The 24774-nt window shown below is 40.3% G+C and overlaps 1 protein-coding gene across 5 annotated transcripts in view; it reads left to right on the forward strand.

Annotated features, from left to right (window-relative positions):
• Window positions 1-24774, forward strand: part of kcnab2a (potassium voltage-gated channel subfamily A regulatory beta subunit 2a) — a 64467-nt gene that overhangs the window by 30153 nt on the left and 9540 nt on the right. For 4 of the 5 annotated variants that reach the window (XM_088309152.1, XM_088309155.1, XM_088309153.1 and 1 more), the window contains 7 exons: window positions 18100-18143; window positions 19339-19376; window positions 19531-19610; window positions 22680-22724; window positions 23167-23211; window positions 23323-23366; window positions 24368-24454. In XM_088309152.1, the coding sequence (XP_088165278.1) occupies window positions 18100-18143; window positions 19339-19376; window positions 19531-19610; window positions 22680-22724; window positions 23167-23211; window positions 23323-23366; window positions 24368-24454 (383 nt within the window). Of the gene's footprint in view, window positions 1-6318; window positions 7154-18099; window positions 18144-19338; window positions 19377-19530; window positions 19611-22679; window positions 22725-23166; window positions 23212-23322; window positions 23367-24367; window positions 24455-24774 lie in introns of those variants that run through there. The other variant, XM_088309151.1, reaches the window with a different exon arrangement.

The following is a 24774-nucleotide window of genomic DNA, read 5'->3' on the forward strand; positions in this document are numbered from 1 at the left end:
TAATTCTTCAGAGAGAAGAAACAACAAATACTGAAAAATATTGAAAATGCCATTTTCGATCCTACATTCATCATAAGAAAAAGTAATCCAGCCCTTTTTTTTTTGTTGCATTTCAATTTGGATGACTGGCTTTCAATTTTCATCCCCTAGAGGGCGCTACTTTTTACACATTGATATTGATATGATATTGCAAGGTGGGTTTAGAAATCAGTGTTGCTATGGGTCATTATTTACTCATCTCAGGGACGCAATAATAATGATGTCAAGCATTTTTTTTTCTTCTGGGCATTTTTTTTTGTACAAATGAAAAGCATTTAACGTCAAATTTGTTCGTTTCTGTTTACCTTGCGATTGGCTGCCGATCAGGTCAGGGCGCACCCTACTGGGATAGGCTCTAGCACCCCCTCGGTCCTGGTGAGGACAACCGATGGATTTTCAAAGGAATTCCTAAAGAGGAAAGTACAAAGTAAATGTCTTGATTTCTTTTGCTTTTGCTGGGCAAATATTAGGAATGCTTAGCCGGCACTTCAGGATACATTAGAACATCTGTCAATCATTGCTGTCAATCTGTCAGACTTCACGTCACTTTCCTTTAACTCCCTTAAACCCACTCACCCTGCCACTCCACATGCATATACACATACACATACGCTCACTCACACACTCTGCTGTTGTCCCATCCCCCACCTCAAGAGATTCCATCTTGCCGAGTTTCCTCAAATCCTGACTAATGCCCTTCAATTATACTGTGAGAAAGTATAAGTTAAACCTTCAGTTGGACAGCTGGCAGACGCTCACACATGATAGGGCTTTAATCCAGAGTATGTGCTGCACTAGTAATCACCTTCTGCCACGCTTGATGTCCTGGCCCATTACCCGTGCCGAAGCTTTCTTAGGAATGATACAAAGATACAGGATTGGCTCAGAGAGTATTAACTGAAGCAGGTGAAAATCAACCAACCGTACGCATGGAAAAAAAAAAAACGGCAAATTATATCCACCCATCCATTTTCTTCATGTCGTCTTTGATATCAGTCTTCTTTTGGTGCGTGTGGCTTGGCCAAAACTTAGTGACTCTGTAATGCAGTTTTAGTCATCTTTTTTTTTTTTTACAGAGGATAAAGAAAATATGCCTGTGAGTATTGTCATATTGTCGCTCTACATGTGTTGCTGCACTCTTCTCGTTCATGCATCGGTTGCCCATTTATGGCGTTTTGCATGTGTTAGCATTAAGCAAATGGAATTGAAATGTGATTATTCCCGCTGAAAGCGACTTTTTATGCGTGACACGAGCAACAAGATCAAATTCCGTTGCATTTAAAAAAAAAATATTTTTTTTTCAACCCCTCTTCCATCATGACGCCGTGGGTGCTCTTTGCATCAGGCCCGCTTTTGCTGTTGTAAAACTGATTCAAAGAGCCAGTGTCTATTTTTAGAGATAATGCCGCTGTTGTGCTGTAGGATGACTCCTCGTGACAGTGCTCCCTCTGTGGTCAGAGTGCCTTCTAAATGCCCTGTCAATTAAAGCGGTCCTTCTCTCTTCGCTTGTCGCCTTGCCGCTTGCACAAAAAAAAAAAAAAAAGCAGTGGGAGTTGGTGGGGGTCGCTCTTTGGAGCTGCACCTCTTTCCTGCGTCTCGGACATGTTCTCCAGTGGCCTCATTATGGTACAGCATCATTGATTTGTCAAAGCATCATCGTACCAAACAGAGGCTTTTCTCATATTGCCAATAAAAGGTTTAATTTATGCTGCACGAACTGGGCTTAAAAGAACGATAAAGAGTCATGAATTTGACAAAATTTCTTCAAGCAGGTGAACATAGCGAGCCTCCCGCTGAATTATTCTTATCTCAGGGCACCGCTGGATTCAGTCTTGTTTAGATTTGAGTTTTTGCAGCTTATCATTGTCATTTGCTACAATAGATAGAAGTTCGCGTCGCTGTAATTGTGATCGAAGCAATGTGTGTACTTCGAGTATATAAAGCCTTTCCCTTCTCGTCCTCCTCCGCACTGTGACTAAAACGGGGGCCCTATCGGGGCTCTGCTTTCGCTCACATGATTGCCTGAGAGGGATTTTAGCAGCTCAGTAGATTTTTGGATAACCGCGGAGCACTTAGAGTAAAATAAAGAAGAAAAAAAAAACAACAACAACAGGTGGGAGGAAACTGATTTATTGACACCAAAGTGAGATTTGTTTCGTCTCATTTTCAAATTACAATGGCGGCTCGTCAGAATTTGCTGTTTTTGTTCAGTTGTTACTCGCTCGCATTCGAAGTGAGTTGTGCAACGGCCTTGTAGGAATTGTGAGTCACCTGAAGCACGTGTGGCTAATTAGCAACTTTACACATGCACTCGAAGCGATTATGTAAAGATCAGAATAGCATGTTTTGGATATTCTCGTGTCAAAGCATGAATTCATTCCATGTTTCCTGCAGCACTCAAAAGCATCTTTATTAGTCGGTGTGAAATAATTTCCCAATAGTGGTGTGGCAAAAATATTTTATTAAAGTGTGCGAAACACTGTCTGAATTATAGATGCGGAAACATTAATTTTATTTGGGAAAGAGGGGTGAGAAGACTTTATTAGTCGTGCCTCACTGCCGTTGTAGTAGTTCACTCTCCTGATTTCTAGGAGGTATCATGGGTCATATTCAGACTATGATTTTTTTTTTTTTGTATTCCTGACATATTTAAACTTTAGTTTTTTATTATTTTCCGCTTAAATTATCATCACTGTGTATTGTTCTCAGCATGATTTTGCCCAATTTATTGTTATTTGTTTCGTGCATACATGACACTCATACAGGCAACTGTGGAAAAAAAGAAAAGCTGCAAGCGCCTCCGGTTTTAATTTCATGGATCCAGACATGTTGTCGTTTATTAGAGAGAGAAGGGAGAAATGACGCTTAGCTATGCACCGGTTAGCATTCTTGTTTGTCGCGGTAACGGCCAACAGTAATCCTTTTTATTCTCATTAGAGAGTTTGCCGGTTGGATGTTGGTGGCGTTCAGTACAAAATGAAAAGTGTTTTGGTAACCTCACCTCATCGGAGAAAAAGGAAAAAACATTTAATTTGAAATGAAAATGAACAAAAGCATTACAACAAAATATCTGTGTTTGACACACCAAAGTATTTAGAAAATAAAACATTCAACTTTATTCATTTAATTTTTTTCAAGTTTGGCGGGCCAGATTAAAACATTTATTGGGCCGCATGTGGCCCCCGGGCCGTAGTTTTCCCACACCTACCCTAGGTAATGCTCACCAAACAATTTCTATGACTGTGATTGGTTTTCGCTGATTATTTCGCAATGGTTTATTGTCTTAAGCATATTTGCGTTGCTGTCTTCTTGCATATCTTCATTGCTCTCAATAGCTCCTGGTGCATCTATCAATTACAAAACCCTTCTGTGTGAAATGTTTTTCATTACCAATGAATATTAAAATGCGACGGAGGGGGGGTTGTGTTTGTGATAGCGATTGCGTCTGTTGGTGGAAGTCAGACGGCCGAACAAAATGCCCAAAGGAACCGGTAAATGAAAAATAGCTCGTCTGTTGATTCATTTAGGTGATGGATTGCTTGCCTATCGCATGATGCATTCTTGTATTGATTAGTCTAAGTCTATCCTCCATTGCGCTGCCGCTCAATAAATGTGCAGATTTTCCGATGCAGATAAAGAAAGGTTCAACAAAGGATGTATATGGATTAGAAATGACCAAGTCAATAATCACTTGCGTTCAGTATACTGTGCAGTATATATATATATATATATATATAGAAGCACAGCTAGAATTCCATTATATTCCTGCCGAATACTCTCAGGCTGGAATGACTCTGCAAAATTAAAGTGAAACTGTTCCAATTTATTTTAGTTTTTTTTTTTTTTGCTCCTGTGTTAAATTGTTATTAGGGAAAAAACAAAACCGAAAAAAAAAAGATCTACAAGCCATACCAGGCTATAAGCCGCAGTCTTCTATATTGAAAAAAGAAAATTGTGTTTATTGCATGTACGGAACACTTTTGTACTCTGAATGCACATAAAGGTACATAAACGGAGTCTTAAAAAAGTGCCTTTCAAAACGGCAACAACTTTGCTAATTTAAACAAAACAGACCCAAGAGAAAAAAAAATTTAGATTTATTTCGCGTATTTTATGAAATATAGAGCGTCCCTAGCGATGTATTAGCCACGTGGTGCAAAATCTGAGAAAAAAGTAGCAGCTTATAGTCCAGAAAATACAGTAGGTTGTTTTCCCTCGGGCGTGGTGGTTTCATAAAAATGTAATTAGAGGTACAAGATGGTGGTCATATCATTTTATTAATGTACTAGTCTCAGATCATAGTGAAAGTTTTAAGAAAATATGACAATTGTATTTTGGGGTGTTGTTTGTTTGTTTTATTTTTCTATTTTTTAGTTTAAGTTTTAAACATTCACTTGTAAACTATTGGGGCCTAATTCCGATTGACACCTGCAGAGTAAATCCATCCTAATGTGACATACCACATACATACATACGCGTCTTTCTTCGATTACAATGTATTCCACCGCTGTATCTGTGCAGCCTTTTGCTCTTGTCCGTGGCCTCCCCCCCCAACCCTCATTAAATCTCCTCCATGCGACAACTCCTGGGGCCCAGGAGCTGAGCGGAATTGAACATGGCATCACATTCCCACTACTGTTGTGGCGAGTGCGCGCCAAGCCCTGATGTGGAACAGCCTTGGGAGTGAATGCTTTTGTTCACCATAATGTGATGTTGCCTGGTGATACAATTCCTCATTCAGTATGATTTATGGCACCCCTCTTATTACTTGAAGGTAAACGTAACGGAGCATGCCTCACTAGACTGTGGATTCTCTGCGCTCTGCGTACTACGTTGATTCCAAATCCGATTTCAATTGAATTAAAGCCTTCGGACCGGGTTCTATTTAAGGTCAGGTGACATAAAAAAAAAAAAAAAAGGTCATAGTTCCAAGAATAGAGCTGTCAGTTTGCAACAGTCTGTCTGCCAGATTCCAGTGATAGGTGGCCTGTATAAGTGCTTCACTCGCCACATCCGCTCCTGATGGCATCTTGTTTAATTATCTGCTTGCCACACTAGCTGCTCCACTCAGATAAGCTTGAGTATTAGATTACTGGGAGAGCGCAGCTCATCCACTCGTCACGTCATTCTGCAGACGCTGTTGCATCGAGCCCAATTAACTGCGTTTAATTTCTAAATTTTTATAATAATTTTAGGGGGGCAAAAACAGGTGAATTTGTACTCGCCGTGAATAGCAAAGTTATGGATTAGTTGAGCATCGTTTTCCAACACAGCCTCACAATGGGTTTCTAGAAGCGGGTTAACCTTTCTTTTTTTTTGGATTGCAAAAACATTTTCTACATGGGAAATAATAGCAACGTAAACTTTCGCCATACTTGAAGTTTAAATTACAGCAACCAGTGAGCAGTGAACCGCAAATAATCAGGACTTCATTGTACAGTCCCAAAAAATGTCTGAAATCACCCCAAATTTTGCCATTTACACCTAAGTTAGTGTAATGCCATTTTCGGGGAATTCACTTGTAAAATTTATATGGGTACAAAATTTATGAAAACGGAGCAAGTATCTGCTTTTAAAAAGTTCTATCATAGGGTCTTCAAGCAAATATGCTATTTGCACTTGAAGCCGAAAAAATACGTATTTTTGGAGACGCAGTCAGATAATGCAGAGCTGCCTTCTCTTTGTTTGCCTCAGCATTTGCATTTGACGTTGGACCATATTTAAGACAATTTGTGTTGTGAGAACACAAAAATCAAGTTGCATTGTATTGTGTGCGTGTGTGTGCGCATGTGTGTGTTTTCCTTCAATAGTCGTGTTTCTGAGCACAGTTTATCCAATTTGATATTATCTCGCCACGCAACGACCTCGGTCTAACTGCGACTCATTTCTGTCTGTCACCGTCCTGCTTTTGTCGCATATCGTTACAGATAAAGTTACATAATGAATATTTTATGGGCAGTTGAACAGTCCCTCGTTAGGGAACTGATGGGGCTGGCCAGGGTGAGCCTTTTCTTTGGACGGGGACACGTTTTGTGTTCAAGCTCCCTGCAGGGCAACACTCGGACCCAAAAAGTGGACGTGAAAATAATGCGGCGCCCTTTCTTCGAGGAGCTCTTGTGTCAACACAACAGATTTCAATGTCTTGCATTCTCACGCTGCCTTGAATGTTCCTCCTCGTAGCGCTCTTCATATCCCTCCCACCACATTCCCTCCCTCCCCCTCTCTCTCTCTCTCTCTCGTTCCTCTCCCATCTCTTGCCTATGTGCACCGTAGCACTTCCCGATCGGCACAAGGCGGGCAGATGTAAGTTGAATCGAGGCGACGGTGAGAGAGGTGACGATGAGGTCGAGCGGAAGAATGAATTTCCAGCAGCCGGCCCAACTGTCAAGGTGGACTCTGCAGATGTGAGGATCTTCCGTATTTGCCTCCGCCTCATGATTTGGATCTTTACATTGTCATCCTTTTGAAAGAAACAGGCGGCATTGGGGTGTAAAACTCCAGCTTCGAGCTCATCCTTGAAAGGAGACTACCGGACTCTAAATCGGCCGGTCAGCCTCTCATGAACATCCCATTAAATGCCAGAACGCGACGTACGGCGGAATCAAGGAAGACCCCCAGCAAGAAAATCGTCAGATTTTTACTTCATTCATACTTTGTGAAGTTTTTATCTTCAGTCCCATCCTTGTGCCTCGGGAATATCGTGAGCTTGTCAGTCCATTTATCGAGTGGGAAGTGATTTCTAACACAAGCAAGGCGTGTGACACTCGCCCCAGGGACGAGGCCACCTTTTACAACTAAACACCCTCACGGACCAAAGGAGCCTCACGGTCGCAGCTCATTCATAATTCATCCGGCTGATTTTTAAAAACTACTTTTGATTGTTGGGGAGCGACCATTCCAGGATGCAGGTATCCCTGGTGTGCACGGACCACCGCGGCGGGGTGAGCCGCACCACGGAGGACCGGCTCAACCGGCAGAACGCCAACAGCCCCAATACGGGGACACGAAGCAAATTCCGAGCCGTGGCCATGGTGGCTCGAAGTCTTGGTCAGCTCTCTGTTCAGAGTGTGCCGTCTTCCAGCGAACAAAGCATGAGGACCGGCATGAAGTATAGGTAGGGCATGTTTCATAAGACACACCTTTGTTGGAAGTCACAAATGCAGTTGACGACAATCTGGGTGACTGAAAGGGTGGCCGTATTGAATATTTAGGAAACGATTTCTTGTGTTTATCACCAAATAAGAGAATCTGCTTATTAGTCCTGACGAAATGCTTCAAAATGTTAGTGAGTGGAAAGTGTTTTAAAAAAATCACGTCCACAGGTGCACGGTACATATATATATGTGCGCACAAATTTTTATTTTTTTTTTTAAAAGGATACAGGCGAGTCTCTGTTTACGATGGTCCGAACGAATTGCTTTTTGTGTTATGGACGGCGCACAACATAAAAATGGCATCACAAGAAGGCATGCTCAGTTACTGCTGTACGTATTGAGTTTAATTTGATTTACTGTAATTTGCGTAGTTTAGTGATAGACGACGGGACATTCCTACTTGCGTATAAATTTTGGTTACTGCTATTGGGACGAAACTCTAACAAAAACTGACGACCCCTTGTAGGATTAACAACAATAACAGTAATTCCATTTATCAGTTCTCCATCTCATTTTGGCCAATCAGAAGCATTAAAAATCAGCATCAGCTGATACCTCCATTTTTTTTTGCCACACATTCTAATTTATATCAGCGCTCTTCTATATGGAGCCTCGGTGACATGAAAAAAAAATCGATTGGATAATTTAACATGTTCAGTTGTTGAATACAGTTTAACTGCAAATTGCATTGCGATAAAAGTATTTAGCATCATTCAATATCTAATATTTATTGAATTCGATTCCATTTTTTATACTTTTTTAAGTATCTGGAGAAAAAAAGGCTGAATTAAATAATTTTATTTTACAATATAATAATTAATCTGGTGGTCAACACCACAAGGAAAAAGTCAAATTAACTAATCAATATAAAGATTAAATGACTGACTTTTTAAACACTTTATATTTAACATGGAAATGAAGTTGTTCGTATTTCATATCAGTCTATCAATAATTATGAATTTTTATTCACTATGATGAGAAAAACAATTACTTTGACTAAAGATAAAATAAAAACAAGTTGATTAACGATAACACATCAAGAAGAAAAATACCATTCCAAATATCTGCTCCTAAAACAAATTTTGAACGTGTGCAATTTTTGTCTACATTTTAATTTTAACCCTGTGCCATGTTGTAAACGCACATGCTCCTCCAGCAGTGCACCGTAAAAACTTATTTGTGGACGACTCTATTCCAGTGACATTAATTTGTTGTTCATACAATGCAAGTAGAAAAATATTACTCTCATGGGGCCTCATTTATTAAAGGATGCTTAGAAGAGGTTCTAAATTCCTGCATAAAATATATTTACGCAAATCTTCGCACACAAGCACAAATTGATAAATCCCATACTATGCGTGGGAACATTCGTATGTGCGCTTTACGCACACCTTTATGCTTATGCATGCTTGATAATGGAGGCCCATGGAGTGCATGCATTACAGTTGACACTCTCAGGACTACTTTATCTTTTGAACTGGCTCATTGTTGCCATAATGAGGTTCTGAGATGGCGAACACAGGAGCTCGCACGTCCTTTACTTCGACACCACGTATCCATCCGAATGTGTTTGATTGTGTTAGTGTGCACAATATGATGTTAATGTAAGAGATGTAATGAGGCGATTGTCCATTTATTTGATTTATAAGCCACACTTTGATTCCATGTATGTGTGTAACATGTTCGTATGTGCGTGTACGCACTTCTTTTCTATTTTTGGCTCAACTTGTTTGATGGATAAGTTTCACAAAAACAGTTCTTGTGCATTCAAAAGATTCTTGTAATTGTAGCACAAATTTAACGTTATCCTGTTGCCTATGTCTAAAAGTTGAATCATCTATATCCGTCAATGCAGCCAGATAACTCACCTAACTCCTGACTTGCCACAACAAATTGGCTCCGCGCTGCCATCTGCTGGAAGAAAGTGGTAGCTTCAACTTTGCTTTTTGAGAAATTGGGAATATCAATTCTGAACTTTGACATTGATTTATTTAATCTTAGCATGTAAAACCACGATAGTTGAGTCAATCAAATTTTTTTTTGCACACCCCTAATTGATATTGAACTATTGTCAAAAAAATGCGTGCCTTAGCTTTGGTTTGGAGAGACTCGACTAAATTATACTATAGTGTACTTCATGATGTTGCTCTATATACTGACAAATCAAAGCATTGTATATTGTCTATAGAAGATTCCTTTTAATGTCTGTACAGTATGTCGCGCTTTATAATTGCAACAAAATATTATTTAATTGGCTGTTGTCTAGAGTATGTACATTAGTCATCCTCCCTAGCCTGCTGGAGACACATCACACTCCTTTGCATCTCATGTGCTCGGGGCAGCGATGCCATGTTGGCACAATCTAATTATTCAAGCTAATGATATTGAATGAGTAGAACCGCGTCCGCCCTCGAGGGTGTTGTCCGCTGTTTGTGCTGTTTTGCTTCCGCGCGTTTGTCCAAAGTACACAACGCGCTCCGTGTTTGCACTCCGGGATCGGAGTGAATGCAACGCAGCCTTGTGTAGGCAGCTCAAGGTTGCATGCACGCTGTGGGTGCAGCGCAGTGCTCGGCAGAATAAAAAGGGCAAGGATGGAGCGATTGAAAGGCGAGCGTAGGCAAGATGCTTAAGAGTCATCTGTGGTCTTTATTAGTCAATTCACATCAGGGGTTAGTTTTAACTTGCCCCTTCATTCCTGCACAGAAGATGATGGTGAACTCCGGCATTTTGCGATCACTGAAAAACTCACCTATTTGCTGTTTTTGTGCTCAGGCCAAAGCCATATTTGTTGAGTGTGACAGGTAAAGGCTACATTTGGCCAATGAAAGTGTGGTGAATGTGCGATGATTATGGATTGCTTTTGTTTTCAAGGTCTTACTTTTGACGAGATATGGTGCCTTAACTTGCTCGAGTGTTGCCAGGCAGACAGGGAGGGTTGTTGAATAAACGCTTCCATTGTACAATACACCTTGTATTCTGTTGAAGCCTTTTAACGTAATAAGCGAGCCCAATATGCTGGCAATCGCCAACTTTTCTGTGTGTGCTGGCAAATTTCATCCAGACACATTAGTTTTAATTCCCCTACCAATTATTGCAAAAAATACAACTGTGATGAATAAATACACTGGATATAAATAGAAATAATAGAAAATAAATACAAAGAATTTTAAATATTTTTCATGTTCAATTATGATTTAATGTCATCAAAAGCATTATATGTAATACCCTTATAGTATTTTGTTGAACTAATACAAATAAAAATAAAGTTATTTAGTCATTTCACTGCTTTGTGCTGATGTTTTACGCCCTGGCATCGTTTATTTTGTTTGACTTTTGTTTTTAAGGTTATATATTGATCTGTTTTTTCAGCTGTTGCTCATTGCAAACAAAATTCTTGTGACGGCAAAATATGTTGCAAATATATCTTGAGTCGCTGTCAATCTTTCAATCTTTGCATCCTGCAAAACTACGGTATGCCAAATAAGACAACTTTACATCAGCTCATGCTTTACCTCCATCCCCCAAAAAATATATGATCAAAACCAGTGCTGAAAAAGTTGGTAGCGCCAGTGCAAAAGTTAGTGTAGAGCCCTAACAGACGGACACAAATGTCTAACTTTTGAAAAAGCGTGGAGAAGCAGAATTCAAGAAGCAAAGCAAAGTACAAAAATAGCTCTCCGTGCTCCCACCACCATGTTTTCTTTAGGCAATCACGAAACGTTAAGGTAAAAAAGTTGTTTTATCCACTAGTAGTTTCTCATTTATTTTACTTTATTTATTTAAAACTGTATTTATTCAATATAAACTGCGTTTAATTTCTAGGGGTCATATTGCTTTTCGTCCGATTTTAGTTTTAGCCAGACTTTCTAAAATGGATTCATCTCAGATAACTACCGTACGCTGGCATTTATAGCATCTATCGGAAAACCTAACAGATCCTCTTGGGCGGGCATCAGATACTTGCAGTCCCAACGAATGGTGGTGGTTCACCATACACGTTTGCACACTAATCCAAACTGTCTAATAGCTGTGTGAAATTCCGATGCGCCTCATTTGCATAAGGTCCTCACTGTCGTTTCCCCAGCATGGCAGCCTTGAGCGGCCTTGTCGTGACTATAAGCGCGGGCCAGCTCGGAAAAGGACCTCCCTTGCAGCGTCGAGGGGGAAAATATCAAAGTGAATGTCTACTCACTCAGGCTCCGAGGGGGCGTCCTCCCCACAGACTGAAGCATTCGGTAATGTGACACTGGCTCTTCCTGACGTACGGGCTAAAAACATGCAGATCTGCTTCCCACATTTCTCCTGCAGAACTAAATAAATGCCTTCAAGTCTGGGCTGAATTAATGACGCGCACAAAATGGTTTATGATTATGTAAAGTGGGTCCTGCTCGGGCGATGGAAGAATCTTTGGAAATTGGGCTGCCGATCATGTGATGCCCATGCGGTTTGTCGCGACGCTTTCACGTTGCTGCATTTTGTTTTTCCACTATTTCCCTAAAATTCAACTAAGATCTCAACAACGGTTGAATTTATCACTTAATGTATTTAAAAACAACTAATATTATTTTAAGCAAGGATATCTAAAGGCTTGCATTACTACGGAACAAGAAGTGAAATCAAATAAAAAAATCCAAATGGCACAAAGAAGACCCCAATGACTCTCTGACCTACTTGTTGAGAATCATTGCTCTAATGTGCTTGTCATCCAAATGCTTATTTTTGCACGCTGTGTTTAATGACAATTCTAGTTATGAGAGAAAACATCTCCACTGGTTACTGTAAACACTTGACTGGAGATGCGTTATGAGGCTCATTATCTTGAGTGGCGCACACGACAAATGTTCTGTTGTTATGAATGTGACGTTTTGGAGTGTGGAACATGGCTTTCCACATTGTTCGGATTTTGGGGCAGTCAATTTTGAATGAAATGTAAAACTTGGTGCAGCGCTTATGATTTGCACGTCTGCCTCTTAGTTATGAACTTCTTGATTTTCTTCTCTAGTCTTGTTTGGAGTTTTCATGTTAAATTCATTATTTAGCAGAGCTGGGCACTTGACCCTTTTTTGCCGGTCTGTCCCCCGCCCTCCGGCTGCGATCTGGGTAGCCTTCCTGCCTCGACCCTCCGGCTTTATTCATACAGATTGTCGGCCCCCGACCCAGTTCCAAAAAAACAAAAAAATGCATGTTGCAGCCGTAGATGTGATGCTAACGGCAAAGGTTTATTTCAAGATGGCTAGCTGGCTAATTTACTATTTAAAGGTGCTTACCTTCGGGCTTTTTATGGTCTTATTCATCTCCTTCTTCTTCATCTCATTCTTCTTCTTTCTCTTTCTATACGAACCAACCCATTGTGTCTTGTTTAATGTTGATAAAGTCACCCAATTTCACCTATGGGGTGCTTCCAACTGTGCTTTGTTCAACTTCTCTGTCGCAACGACTCGGCATCTCACATAGAACAACATAACATTTAATTCACCCCGTAACATGAGCCAATCACTTTCATGTGTACTTCAGGGACCACACGGAAAACATAGACTCAAAGAATATTACCCAATGCTTGTAAGTACGCACAGCTGGTACTGGCGCTTTTTACGCGTTCGGAGGCAATTTTTGTCATTTGCCCATTTCGCCGCGGCCACGTCATATGCCCGAGGGCCGATACGTGGGCCGGACTAAAATCCACCTACGGCTGTGATTAATTGAACCCTTTTTTAAAATTTGTCTCTCCTCCCCCCCCCCGGAACATTCTGCCCACCTCTGTTACTTAGTATATAAATTTGTGCAAGGCCTAAACTGATCTTGAAAGTTGCTTGCAGAAAATGTGTATCAGCTCTGTCAAGCAGACCAAGTTGCCAGTGAATGATAACTACAGAACTGATAGTGTCACGCACCGTATGCCTGCACGATATTACAAAACAAAAAAACATAGAATCACACCTCTTAGTAACTTAACAGTGGGAAAAAACATGAAGGCGCTATCTATCTATTATTAACTTCTGTTGCTGAGAATGTGTGCTTACACAAAAGGCAGCGTGATGGCGGCGAAAAGCTCGTGGGTGTGAGATTTCGGGCACGGTTGAGTGTGGGTGCATGCTGGGACATTTTCCTCGTCATCAAGGCTTTCCGCCTGCACTCCCACTGCTGAACGCACTGGCCGCGCTCATGTAAATACGCCGTGACTCTTCCATCCACAGTGCTCATTTCAAGCTCCCACTTTGGTGCCATCTTCAAATGTGCTCACCGCCTTCACCATCTGTTTGCTCTGGGCATGTGAAGTGACGTAGCGATGTGTACACTACTTTTACGTACATGGTTTCCGTGTTGTTTGAGAGGATTATTTTTGCAAAATAGTTTTGACTATAGATCCCTCAAATATTTGTCTTTAAGATGTTTGAAAAAATAGATGCCTCACCCAAAATAGGCACCTCGTTTTCCTCTCATTTGACTTCTGAGTCGATATGCATGTCATTGCGAACCAAAACAGCAGCACCAACACGCAAGCGTCTCATCGAGAACAAAAACTGTGTAATTAAAGTGTAATTACTTCTGAACATCATTGATGGTTCACATACTGACGTTGAAATCCCTGTAGCATTACAACAAATATCTTCTAAATTCGACACACCACAGAAAAGCGTGTCACCAGTCCTGCCAAATTGGACATTTTCCTAAAAGTTTCACTTCACATGTATGAGCATTATTTCCAAATTTGTCTCCAGCAAACTACATCCCCAGACTTCTGCAGTTGAATAGCTAAACGGCTGATATGAGGATGCCTGCATGTGACTGAAACTAGTAGTAGTGTGATAGTGAAATGGAAAACCGAGACAGCTGTTCATTCTTTGCCTCACTGTTAATTAGTGCGTGTGTGTGTGTGTGTGTGTGTGTGTGTTCATTGTTGTCTTGAACGCACTACAAATAGCCTCTATTTCTTAACACTGTCGTAAAAACCCAATATGGGGCAAGCTGTATTTATCCCTTTAGTATTGCTTTTTTGTCCTTCCAACAGTTTGTCCTGTGGTTTGCCCCGTCTTTCTTCAGGTACAGTTCCATCCTGATCATTTCGGGACTTCAACATGATTGTGCTAATCCGTATAATAAAATAACGCCAACTGCATATTTTAGTATTTCTGTCCCATGCCAGAAAAGATCCTCTTGATGGAAGATACTACAAGACGTTCTATTGAGACAACTTGTTGGGTTTCCCAACGGTTGAAATGGATTCGAGCCTTTTTTTGAAAGAAGCCCTTTTTAACTAAGGGCCAAGACGAAAGCGAGATTCAACTTAGTTGCTAGAATCTAGTTAGCTGTAATATCGATGGGAGCCTAGCAGGGACAGCTCCGGGATTTCTTTTTTTTTCTGAGAGGACATTTTGCATGAAAAGTGCACTTGTGTTTTGCGAGTGAATCGATATCACCTGCTTGACCTGGGTATACACCTTTTTTAAGATCGATCCTCTACTTGGGTCAATTTGACTCAACTTTTTCGGTTGTTTTTTACGAAAAGTGTAAAAAAAAAAAAATAAATAAAATTCTAGAAAGCGCGACTGTCACAACTATTGGATGCTTCATTGCTAAGTAAAGTGAAGCTCAGTCGACTGTTTTGGAACACTGCCAGAAAGTTGGGTCTTTTTTTTTTTTTTTTTTTTTTTTTTTTTTTTACCAAATTGGGTTATTTTTGATCCAACTGTTTTTAACGTGTTTGTATTCAGTGTCCCATGTTTGGCCGAAGTAATTACAGGAGACCCTCGTTTTCCACCATTGTGGTTTGTCAGAATTCTTCCTGTACATTCCATGTCCTGATCACAGTTTCCACCCCCCCACTACCACATTTGGTGTCACTGTCCTTTTTACCCGGCCTGTCTCCTTCATTATTGAGGCGGCTACGAGAGCCATGACTTTACTGTTGCGATTCACTTCTGGTGAGGCTCAGCAGGAATCTGAGCCGTGTCTGCTGGCGTGGGGGCCATGCCGGAGGGTCTTTTCAAGGTTGCCCAAGCACAAATATCGAACATGACGACATGCTGACAAAGGGACAACCTTGGCTTTGTCTGACGAGCTCCATATTCAGATACGAAGTGATTGAAAATGCTGGCGTTTGAGTATTGCTTTTTCAAGGTTTGAAAACAGTAACTAGCAAGATCATTAAGCCTGCATTTAAAGTGTTGTTTAATCAGAGATGGCTTATGTGTACCAAAAAGTAATTTTGATGCCAATTAAAAAACTTTTTCCAAGCGCTTCAGATTTTTACCATTGTCATTTTCCTAGTGAAAAACAGGGCAGAAGTTGAATCAGCGCAGAAAAGAGCGTATCTGGAAAAGTTTTGTTACATAAATAAAATTTAAAAAAAAAAAATATATATATATATATATATATATTTATTTTTTTTGGCCAAGTTTAATTGCCCATGTTTTAGTTGTACTTTAGAGTTGCAGATGATGTTTTTAATTTTTTTTTTTTAGGCAGATTGCTCTAAAAATACGTCTTTTAAATCCATTACCAATCATGAACTGTAAAATACAATTACTACTTTTTTTCCTAGTGTGAAAAATCAGATGTTTTTTTGTCTGAAGCTGATAGCTCACCCATTTTGTTTTTAAATTTTTTAATTTTATTTGGACGTCTAGTGGGGGGATGGCGGCTATTTGAGGAAAATTTAATTTTAAGATTGAAATTGAAATTGTTTCCTGTACGCCAAAAATATCTACTGTCTTCACTATATATTTTCAATGCTAGTTTTAGTCTTAATTTCTACAGGACTACTGAATAATATTTTATCCATTTTCCCCAATAACTCCAGAAAAGTCAATTTTCATTGAAGTAGACTTTTTTTCCCCCCATAAGTAATCTGAGGCTGATACGGTTGCTTCAACGAGAAAATAAGAGGCGTTCACTCCAATCTCATTATACGTACATGAATTTGCATTTAACTCTAAAAATCTCTTTCATCACACAGTATTTTTTGAATCCGGCATGAAATAGATTTCATACTGAATGCAGAATAACGTGCATGTTTTAAATCTTACAGAAGCCAAATTTGAGCTTTTTTTAGCTGCTTATTTAGCGGAGAACCCGGTGAAGTTTAATGGAGTAAACAGTTAGCTGTAACAATAAACATCCCAGTCCATCATCTCAAACATGCTGCAAAAACAATTATGGCCCCCATAATCAGCTTTTGCTTGGCTTTGATTATGATGCTGAGTGCAGCATCCTCAGGGGGTGTTTTCCACATTGAAATAAAAGGAAGCTAATTTAAAGATTAGCTCCGCTTTGCCACAGGGGATCGTGTTAACTTTGTCACCGCACGCTCCACAAAGGTTCGCCGTCCATACGGATGCTTTTCTTCTTTGGATTAACTCCTGTCAGCTGCTAAATGTGACGTCGGCCAATAAGATAACCAAGAAGGAATTTGATACTTTTTTTGTGGATGTAATGGAAACCCCACTGAACAAGCACATACCTTTTATGTATATTTTATTTCTGTATTATTTAGAGAAGTGGCAGGTGTGGCATTTTGGACCTGGTCCTTTAGTATGGCGATTTTCCAAAATAATGTACTAAAACACAATGTCACAGTCCGTGCCTCTACTAAAGCATGAAAAAAAATTCACTTTTATTATTTCCCAAACAACTCTAAGCCTCTACACTACAATATCATTTGGAGCAGCTCCCAGTCACTATTTGTTTGATAACGTGACAAATATATTAAGAATTATTTAAATGTATTATACTGACCAGAGATGCTGATTATTCATAGCTAAACTCCATTTTCTATTTTCTATTTATTTATTGATATATTTTTTTTGCTCCTGCCTGCAAGCGAGCCATCGCGCTCAAACGTAACTGCTCTGAAAGTGCTGAATTCCTGATTGAAAAAAGCCAGCCAGCAACAGTGTTGCCGACCTAACCTCCCAATATCCAGTTTTTCTTGAGACTGTGCGCAAGCTCGACCGTTCCGCTGTACAAGTTCGCCCATTTTCTTAATTGCTGTTTTGCGCTCTGAAATCACTCTGCCAGCCACTTTCCAATTGGACGCAACTTCTGAAGTCACTGCGACGTCACTCTTGAGTTGAACATTTTGCAACGTCATATACCCACCCTGACATTCCATTCCATTCTCGTTCTTGCCGCACATACACGATGAACGGGTTCCTCGACGGAATATTTTGTGTTGTGCCCCCTACTGGTAACAATAAATACTGCCCCAGAATGTTTGGCACTTCCTTGCTGCTCTGAGTTTATATTTTCTTTCTACATCTTATCATGGCTTCACAATACTCACTGTCCCCCATTCTACTACTATTTCGCACCCACTGCTATTCCATACAGGCTTTGTTACAAAAGATATACGGTAGTAGATTTCCTCCCACACAATCATTTCGACTCCTGCACACGTTACATCATCCCTGATGAAACTTTTTTTTCCTCTTTTGTCATTTTGTCTTTTATGAAAGGCTGACCAGAGGCAGCGCACTTCATTTTTTGATCATGTCTCAGGGCTTATTGATCTAAATCTCACCTAAAATCACCCTTCAATGGTGATGCATTGTATTTGGCTGAATAGCAAACCTACGATAGTAAACCACGTGCATGTTCGGAGACACAAAGCTGGAGTTGTCAGAGGACTCGTCTGTATGGAGCGAGATAGGCTTTAGCTTCAGGGAGCTCGTCGAGCTTCCACATTCCTGTTTGGTTGAGCCATCCATATGTGTCCCTTACAATTTTGCACTCTGTCAAAACTGCCTTCAAATCCAAAGCCTCGACTTCTGTGAGTCTAAATTCACAGTAGCCTGCTGCTGTTTATGTAGTTCATAATTAAGGCTTTGAACTAACCGGAGTGGCAAAATAATCTATCACTGTCTTATTAGTGCAGCATTAACATCAACGCTGTGTTGTGTCTCGACAGAAACCTTGGGAAGTCGGGTCTGCGCGTGTCCTGCCTTGGATTAGGTAAGAGCCAAACTGCGAGAGAGGGTTGCGATGACCTGGAAGCATTGTGTAACCGAGTCATGGTGGGAACTCGGAGTCCTTTCTCGTCAAGTGGCCTCAAAAGATGCTTATTATTTCCTAGAATTTAGTGGCAAAATGTAAAAAGATCTGAAGGGGATTTAAATTGGCTTAAGTTATAAGACTGATGTGCTGTGTCTTAATGTAGAAAATGTCATTTTTGCAGTCTTTTTGAACTAATATTCTTATTTGAAAATGGAAGTTATTGAACCAAATATCCAGACCACATGGGTGTGCGTACACTTTGAACATATTCATGAAATTTCATTGTTGGGTTCCATTGGTCCAACCAAAAATTCATCGCGTTCCATAATCCTTCTTAAAAGTTAGCATATCTGCATCACATAAATTTTAGCATAATTGGCTGAAGTCTTGACTCCGACCATTGTGTGTGGAGTTTGCATGTTCTTTCCGTCTTTTAAAAAAAAAAAAAAAAGACTCTGCTTTCCTCACATATTCAGAAAACATGCATCTTCTGCGGGTTTGTTTACATGTCCTCTGTGATTGTCTGGTGACCATTCAAGGGTGCATCTCACCCAAAATCAGCTGGGAACAACTCATCTGATTTAAAAATAAATAAATAAATAAAAAATGCTTGTGTAATACCTTGAAATAGGAGCATTGTTGACTCTGAATTTTTCCATGAGCCTATTGAGACATCAAACAAGTCTGGCCTTAGTTGTGGTCTTATCACACTTGCACTGTTTCAACTGCAACATAACCCAGATTTGTTCAATTCAACAGTTGCCAAAATTAGGTCATAGCCACAAAATTATGCCCAACTGTTTCTAAAGCACATTAGACACATGCTGATCTCCCCTTCTTATTAAATTGTGTGAGACCTTTTACACGACATTTCACAACTATTTGAGTCCATGGCTCTGGTTTGACTTCACAGATAAGGGATTTGCGATTGTAACTGTTGAACAGGTTCATCATTTACGATCGGTCCTCCTGACTGCGTTCCAAGGCGGGCTGAAAAATCACTCTTACCAAACCCGTCTCCACAAGATAATCGCTCAGGATAATGATCTCGAGAATCATGCCTTTGCTGAATTTGATCAGAAGGGGGAAATGTTGACATTCAACCTGCTTGATATTCTGCTTCCTTTCTCTGTCATTCTGTGCACATGAACAGGAACATGGGTGACGTTTGGCGGGCAAATTACAGATGAGGTGGGTTGATTAGCTACAAAGACATCATATACTGTAGTTGCCACCTCCATTTACGTGTCGGATGAAGGATGCTTGTTAGTGTTGCGGTGTCGGTGATCTTTCATCCCTGCGCTCACTTCTCTCGCTTTCCTTGCCCCTTTTGCTTTCTCAACAGATGGCAGAGCAGCTGATGACTCTGGCGTATGAAAATGGCATCAATCTGTTTGACACGGCCGAGGTCTATGCTGCGGGGAAGTGAGTGTGCACCTTCGCCTCCTTTCCAAAACCGCTGCCACGTGACTGATTAAGTCGGCCAAGGCATTATTACCGCACCGATCAAAAAGTCGCCTTCATCTCGGTGATTCATCTCAGTACAGGACATAATTTGTTACCATCTTGTGAAATGCGTTGCTGCTGTTTTTTTTTTTGTTTGTGTTTTTTATTTTTTTTTTTAACACAATATTAGCCGTACCTGTACTTTTGAGCAACAAAAAAAAGCCAAAAGTCCAAAAAGCAAGTCAGTTGACATGAATGCAAGTCGATTTGTTTATCCTGCAAGTGCAAGACGAGGAATAAATTCCCACTGTCAATGTCATGTGTTTTTACCGGGTCACGACGTAGTTCAGAAATGAGCAAAGACTTGGAAATGACCTCAAATTTTGCGCCGTTTTTGTTGCAGTGCTATTATTAAGGTTGTCATCTCAAGTTAATATCCTTTTTTTCCCTCTTTTGTGGATTAATCTGCTTGTAACACGGCTGCTTTGATGTAATCTGAAGGATTAACTTTTCCAAATGGTGTCCGCCTACACCCCCCCCCCCTTTTTTTTTTTTAGATTCCCACAAGAATCATCTCGTTTGAGTACAGAAACTAACATTGACATGGTGTATTTTAGTGCGTTGTCATTTGACGTGTCATTGTTAACCTCCATAAAACAAGCCCTCGTTTGTACCGCAACAAAACGCAGGACACACTCTCTGCGAGGCACGTGCAAATGTTTGCCACACAGCTGAGTATGTGGTGTTGCACAGGTGTTAATCCCGACAGTTTCCACTCGTGAAAACAGCATGGAGGAGATTATGTTGCACACACACACACACACACAGCACGACGGGGTGGCTAAAGCGCTTTGACTTGTGGCATGCGTTTGTTATGCTGTAATTTTTAACGGCGCTTTTGGATGTTGCTCCACGTTTTTTCGCATGACACAAAACGTTCAGCCAAATCTGAATTAATATGCATAATCACATGAATAATAAACGCTCAGCTCACCGAGGCTGCTGTTATCAGCAAACACATGTGGAGCTTTTTTTTTTTTATAATTTTTTTTAAATTACCTACAGATGTGTCATGATTGCATGATATTGTGTACGCAGCCAGCAACAAATTGGAAGCGCGGTTTCGGAGAAGTGTGAAAGCAATGACATCTTATAAATTCATGGATAATGCATTTTTTTTCTCCCCTCTCTGTTCTTCTGTGGTAAGTCATAAGATATAATATGTGAATAGAAACCTAATTAATGGAGGGATGAAGAAGACTATATAGCTTGTGTTTGGGGCCCACAAATAAATAATTTCAGGGAAGGTTGCATTGCGTGGGTGCCAGCAGATGCACGCATGTGCGCGCACACACACAAACACACACGATTTGTGCTTGAGCTAGCAGGGTCTGACAGTGAAGCATCTACCATATTGTCTCTGCTCACAGCCAGTACCGGTAAATACACAAAGGCTGTGCCACTGCCGATTGGACAGAAAGAAACAAGTGCTTCTAAGTGTACCGTGTCTATCGCATCGCTTATGAGACGACTACATCCAATTACTGTCAAGGTGTGAAAATGTGATAATGCAACACAAGCTGCTTTCGGGTGCTGGTCGTCTGATCATTTTAGCCTCAAATGATGGAAATAGAAATAATATAATATCATATTCGCCTTTATTAATTATACTAAAATAAAATAAAAACAGCATTCGGAACTGGCATACAAGTGTAAAAGAAAGTTAACTACCGTTGCCAGTAAAACGCAAAAAACTATGAAACAGATTAACTGTCCTAATGATGAATGACAATGGTGTTATGCAAATGGTTTTGAATTTGCAAGGTTTTTTTTGTGCTTGCCCAGTGTGAAATACTCATCTCTGTAAAACCTTTTATTGCAAAAAAAAAAAAAAAAGACCGAACTAATTTCTTGATGCCCACTAAAATCTACCAGGAGGTCTCATGAATTTTGACACTGGTGCTTTTTTTTTCTCTTCAACATCAGAAGCAAAAAATCCCTACGCATTTTTGGTAACCGTATGCACAGTATAACCTCTGAGGTTTGGTTAACTCTTTTAGGTGATCTTGTAGTTCACAAATTCTACTCCCCCATTGTTTAAATACCAAGTCTTTGTGATCCCACGAGAACGAGACCAATGTCAATCCTTTCCAAAAGTCTTCCACCATTAATGTGACCTGCAACCTGAACAACTCAATTGAAAAAAAAAGAATATTTATCAGAGGGAAATAAAACTAAATGACTGAAATGATGTGATTGCAAAAGTGAGCACACCCACTGTGTTGTGGTTAAATGGGAGGGAAGCCCACAACTGCCACTTTTTAAATTAGATGTCTGAAGGTTTTGTTTTAACAAAATGGTGGTTAGAAATAGTTCTTAATTCCCTCCACCTAGACTCAGGCCTCAGTTCCAGGTCAAGAAAAACAGCCCCAAAGTGTGACGCAGCCCCTTCTATTCTACACTGGAGGGGTGGTGTTCTTTTTGGGTGATGAGCAGAGTTTTTTGTGCCAAATAGACCTTTTGAAATCATGGCCAAAAGGTTGGCCTACCTCATTTTCATCGGACTGTAAATAAATTTACTGAAAATGTGTTTATATTTATTTATTTTTAATCTGTGGAGTTGCACTGTGCAGGTTACAAGTCAAATTAAGGGTAGAAAAAGTTTTCTAATTATTTATCTCTGTCTTTTTTTTTTAATGACAAAAAGCTGATATTTCAACTTACTGTATATGGAAACAAAATTCATCAGCAAATGGTTTTACTGCGGGAGGGAAAAAGTGCCACTTTAAGGAGATTTGAAGTGCGAGCACAAGTGACTTTTTTTGAGTGCTTCCCAAACGAGCCCCATGTCAAACATGTCACTCCTGAAGCACCCATGTGGCTGCTAATGAGTGACATGGCGTCCGCTCCGCAGCACATCTGGGGCCGGAACCTGGCAGCTTTCTCACTGACAGAGGACATGCCGAAATACTTTTGTGGATTAGGACAAATTATACTTAGAGTGCTCCTGAAGAGTAAAATCACGTTGTGTCTTTGTGTGCTTGGCAGGGCTGAGGTGGTGCTGGGCAACATCATAAAAAAGAAAGGATGGAGGTAGGAGAAGCACTTTATTATTTTTTTTTTCTCATTTCCGTCTCACCAGCCTAACTTGAATCTCGCCATCTAAGATCTCATATATCGGGAAAGCGGTGTGTTTGTGTGAAGGTTGGACGGTGAAAGTTAAATGCGGCACGCCCGAACGGCAGCGTGAGGCACGCTTTATGGTCATTGAATAATAAACCGACTTGGAAGGGCCTTGTCTTCGACTCGGTCCGCCCGGGCCTGGCACCGATACGGCTTTGTCAATTTCTCCACGCCTCCACCTCTCATTCATGTATGCTGGCCGAGTTCCGGCACTGTGGGTGCATGTGGCGCTCAAAGGATGAGGTGGAAAGGAGCAGGACTCTTGTTTGGTCTTCAACGATCGCCCACTCGCACGGAGCAGGCTGTAACCTTTCGTGCTGTAACACATGCGCTTTCGTTCTCCACTTTGTAGACGCTCCAGTCTGGTGATTACAACAAAGATCTTTTGGGGAGGAAAGTAAGTTGAGAAAGCATCTTATGTTTGCCACTCATGCTCCTGATAGTGGGAGAATGTGTCATGAACATTATCTTTCACGGTGGACAATTGTATGTTTGTCTGTCTGTGCAGAGCCGAGACTGAGAGAGGTTTATCTCGAAAACATATTATAGAAGGTGAGTGCTGATTTCAAATGTGGAGCGGGATGGTCCCGACATAGGTTTTGGGGTTACAAAACGCAAACAATCAACTTGTTTGTGAAGTGGCATAAAAATACATAGTGACAAGAAAAAATATATATATTTTACATTTTTGACAGACAATTTGATATGCATTGTGATACGGTACATGAGGTGTTATGCAAGAGTGGTCCAGTTTCAAGTGGAACGATTCAGTGGGATTAAGTTATAGTACAGCTTTTATCCAAACTATTCCTGTTAATTCAATTTCAAGATTCAACCAATCATCAGCTTCATCAAATCGATGTACTGATTTCGAGAACACCTGGTGCGCATCTCTCATGAAAGACGATTCGATATACGTGATACGATTCAAGGACGGTACGTTTTAATATCGAGTGTTTCGGTTCAATCAAAAGTGATTTTCTGATTCAAATCTGTTTACGTTACACCCCTACAAGTTCTTACAAATATTTACCCTAATTTTCAGAATTGAATCAGAAGCTAAGTAATTGAAGCTGAATTGAATTGGAAATCAAAATGTAATCGAATTGTGAGATTTTTATCAGTACCCATCCTGAATCAAAGGATTAATTATGGGCGTACCTTTTTTTTTTCCGGTTTTTAAAGTCTGAGATGCTATTTTCCAATATCAATCCCTTAATTATCCTTGAGAAAAACATTTCATTTATTCAATTGTATCGCATTCGCAGGCTGCAGCCACTATAAAAATGTTGCATATTTATTTTACGCAATAAATCGAAATATCGCAAAATGTCATTTTAAAAAAGAAAATCTCATTTGAGAGGTTACTTTTTTTTTATGATGGCAACAATTTGACTTTCATATGCTAAAAAACTGTATGGAGATCTGAACATAAGGTCAATCGGATTACATTTGAATCTGAGAGTTTCCACTGAAGAAATAAAAAAAGCCAACATAGTGCCAAAACCAGTTTTGTCAAGCTGTCAAGCTCTATTACGATTTCTGTTTTGCAGGTTTAAAAGCTTCTCTGGAGCGTCTGCAGTTAGACTACGTTGACGTGGTATTTGCGAACAGACCCGACCCCAACACGCCAATGGAAGGTAAAACCTTTCGTTAAAACATGTTTTCTAATTTTCCCAGTGAACCTTGTCAGCCACTTTCTGTTTTTCGATAACTCTTTTTGGTTTTGTGAGAGTCAAACATGCTCATAGCCAAAATATATTTTTTTGATTATGGGCCGTGTTTTCTTGCTGCTTTTTCATCCACAGTGGGAATGAGGTCGTAGTGGCTAGAGACCTCTTTGAAATGGCAGAGTGCAAAATGTTCGTGTGTGAGCGGTGGGTTGTCGGGCTCAGCTGGTCGCTCTCTCTCCATCTGCTCCTGTCAAGAGTTTCTCTTTGCGAATGAGTTCAGTCAGGGG

This window comes from Idiotropiscis lumnitzeri, chromosome 11, assembly GCF_059441095.1.
Source record: "Idiotropiscis lumnitzeri isolate Australia: NSW breed Sydney's pygmy pipehorse chromosome 11, RoL_Ilum_1.0, whole genome shotgun sequence".
In the NCBI taxonomy this organism is placed as follows: domain Eukaryota; kingdom Metazoa; phylum Chordata; class Actinopteri; order Syngnathiformes; family Syngnathidae; genus Idiotropiscis; species Idiotropiscis lumnitzeri.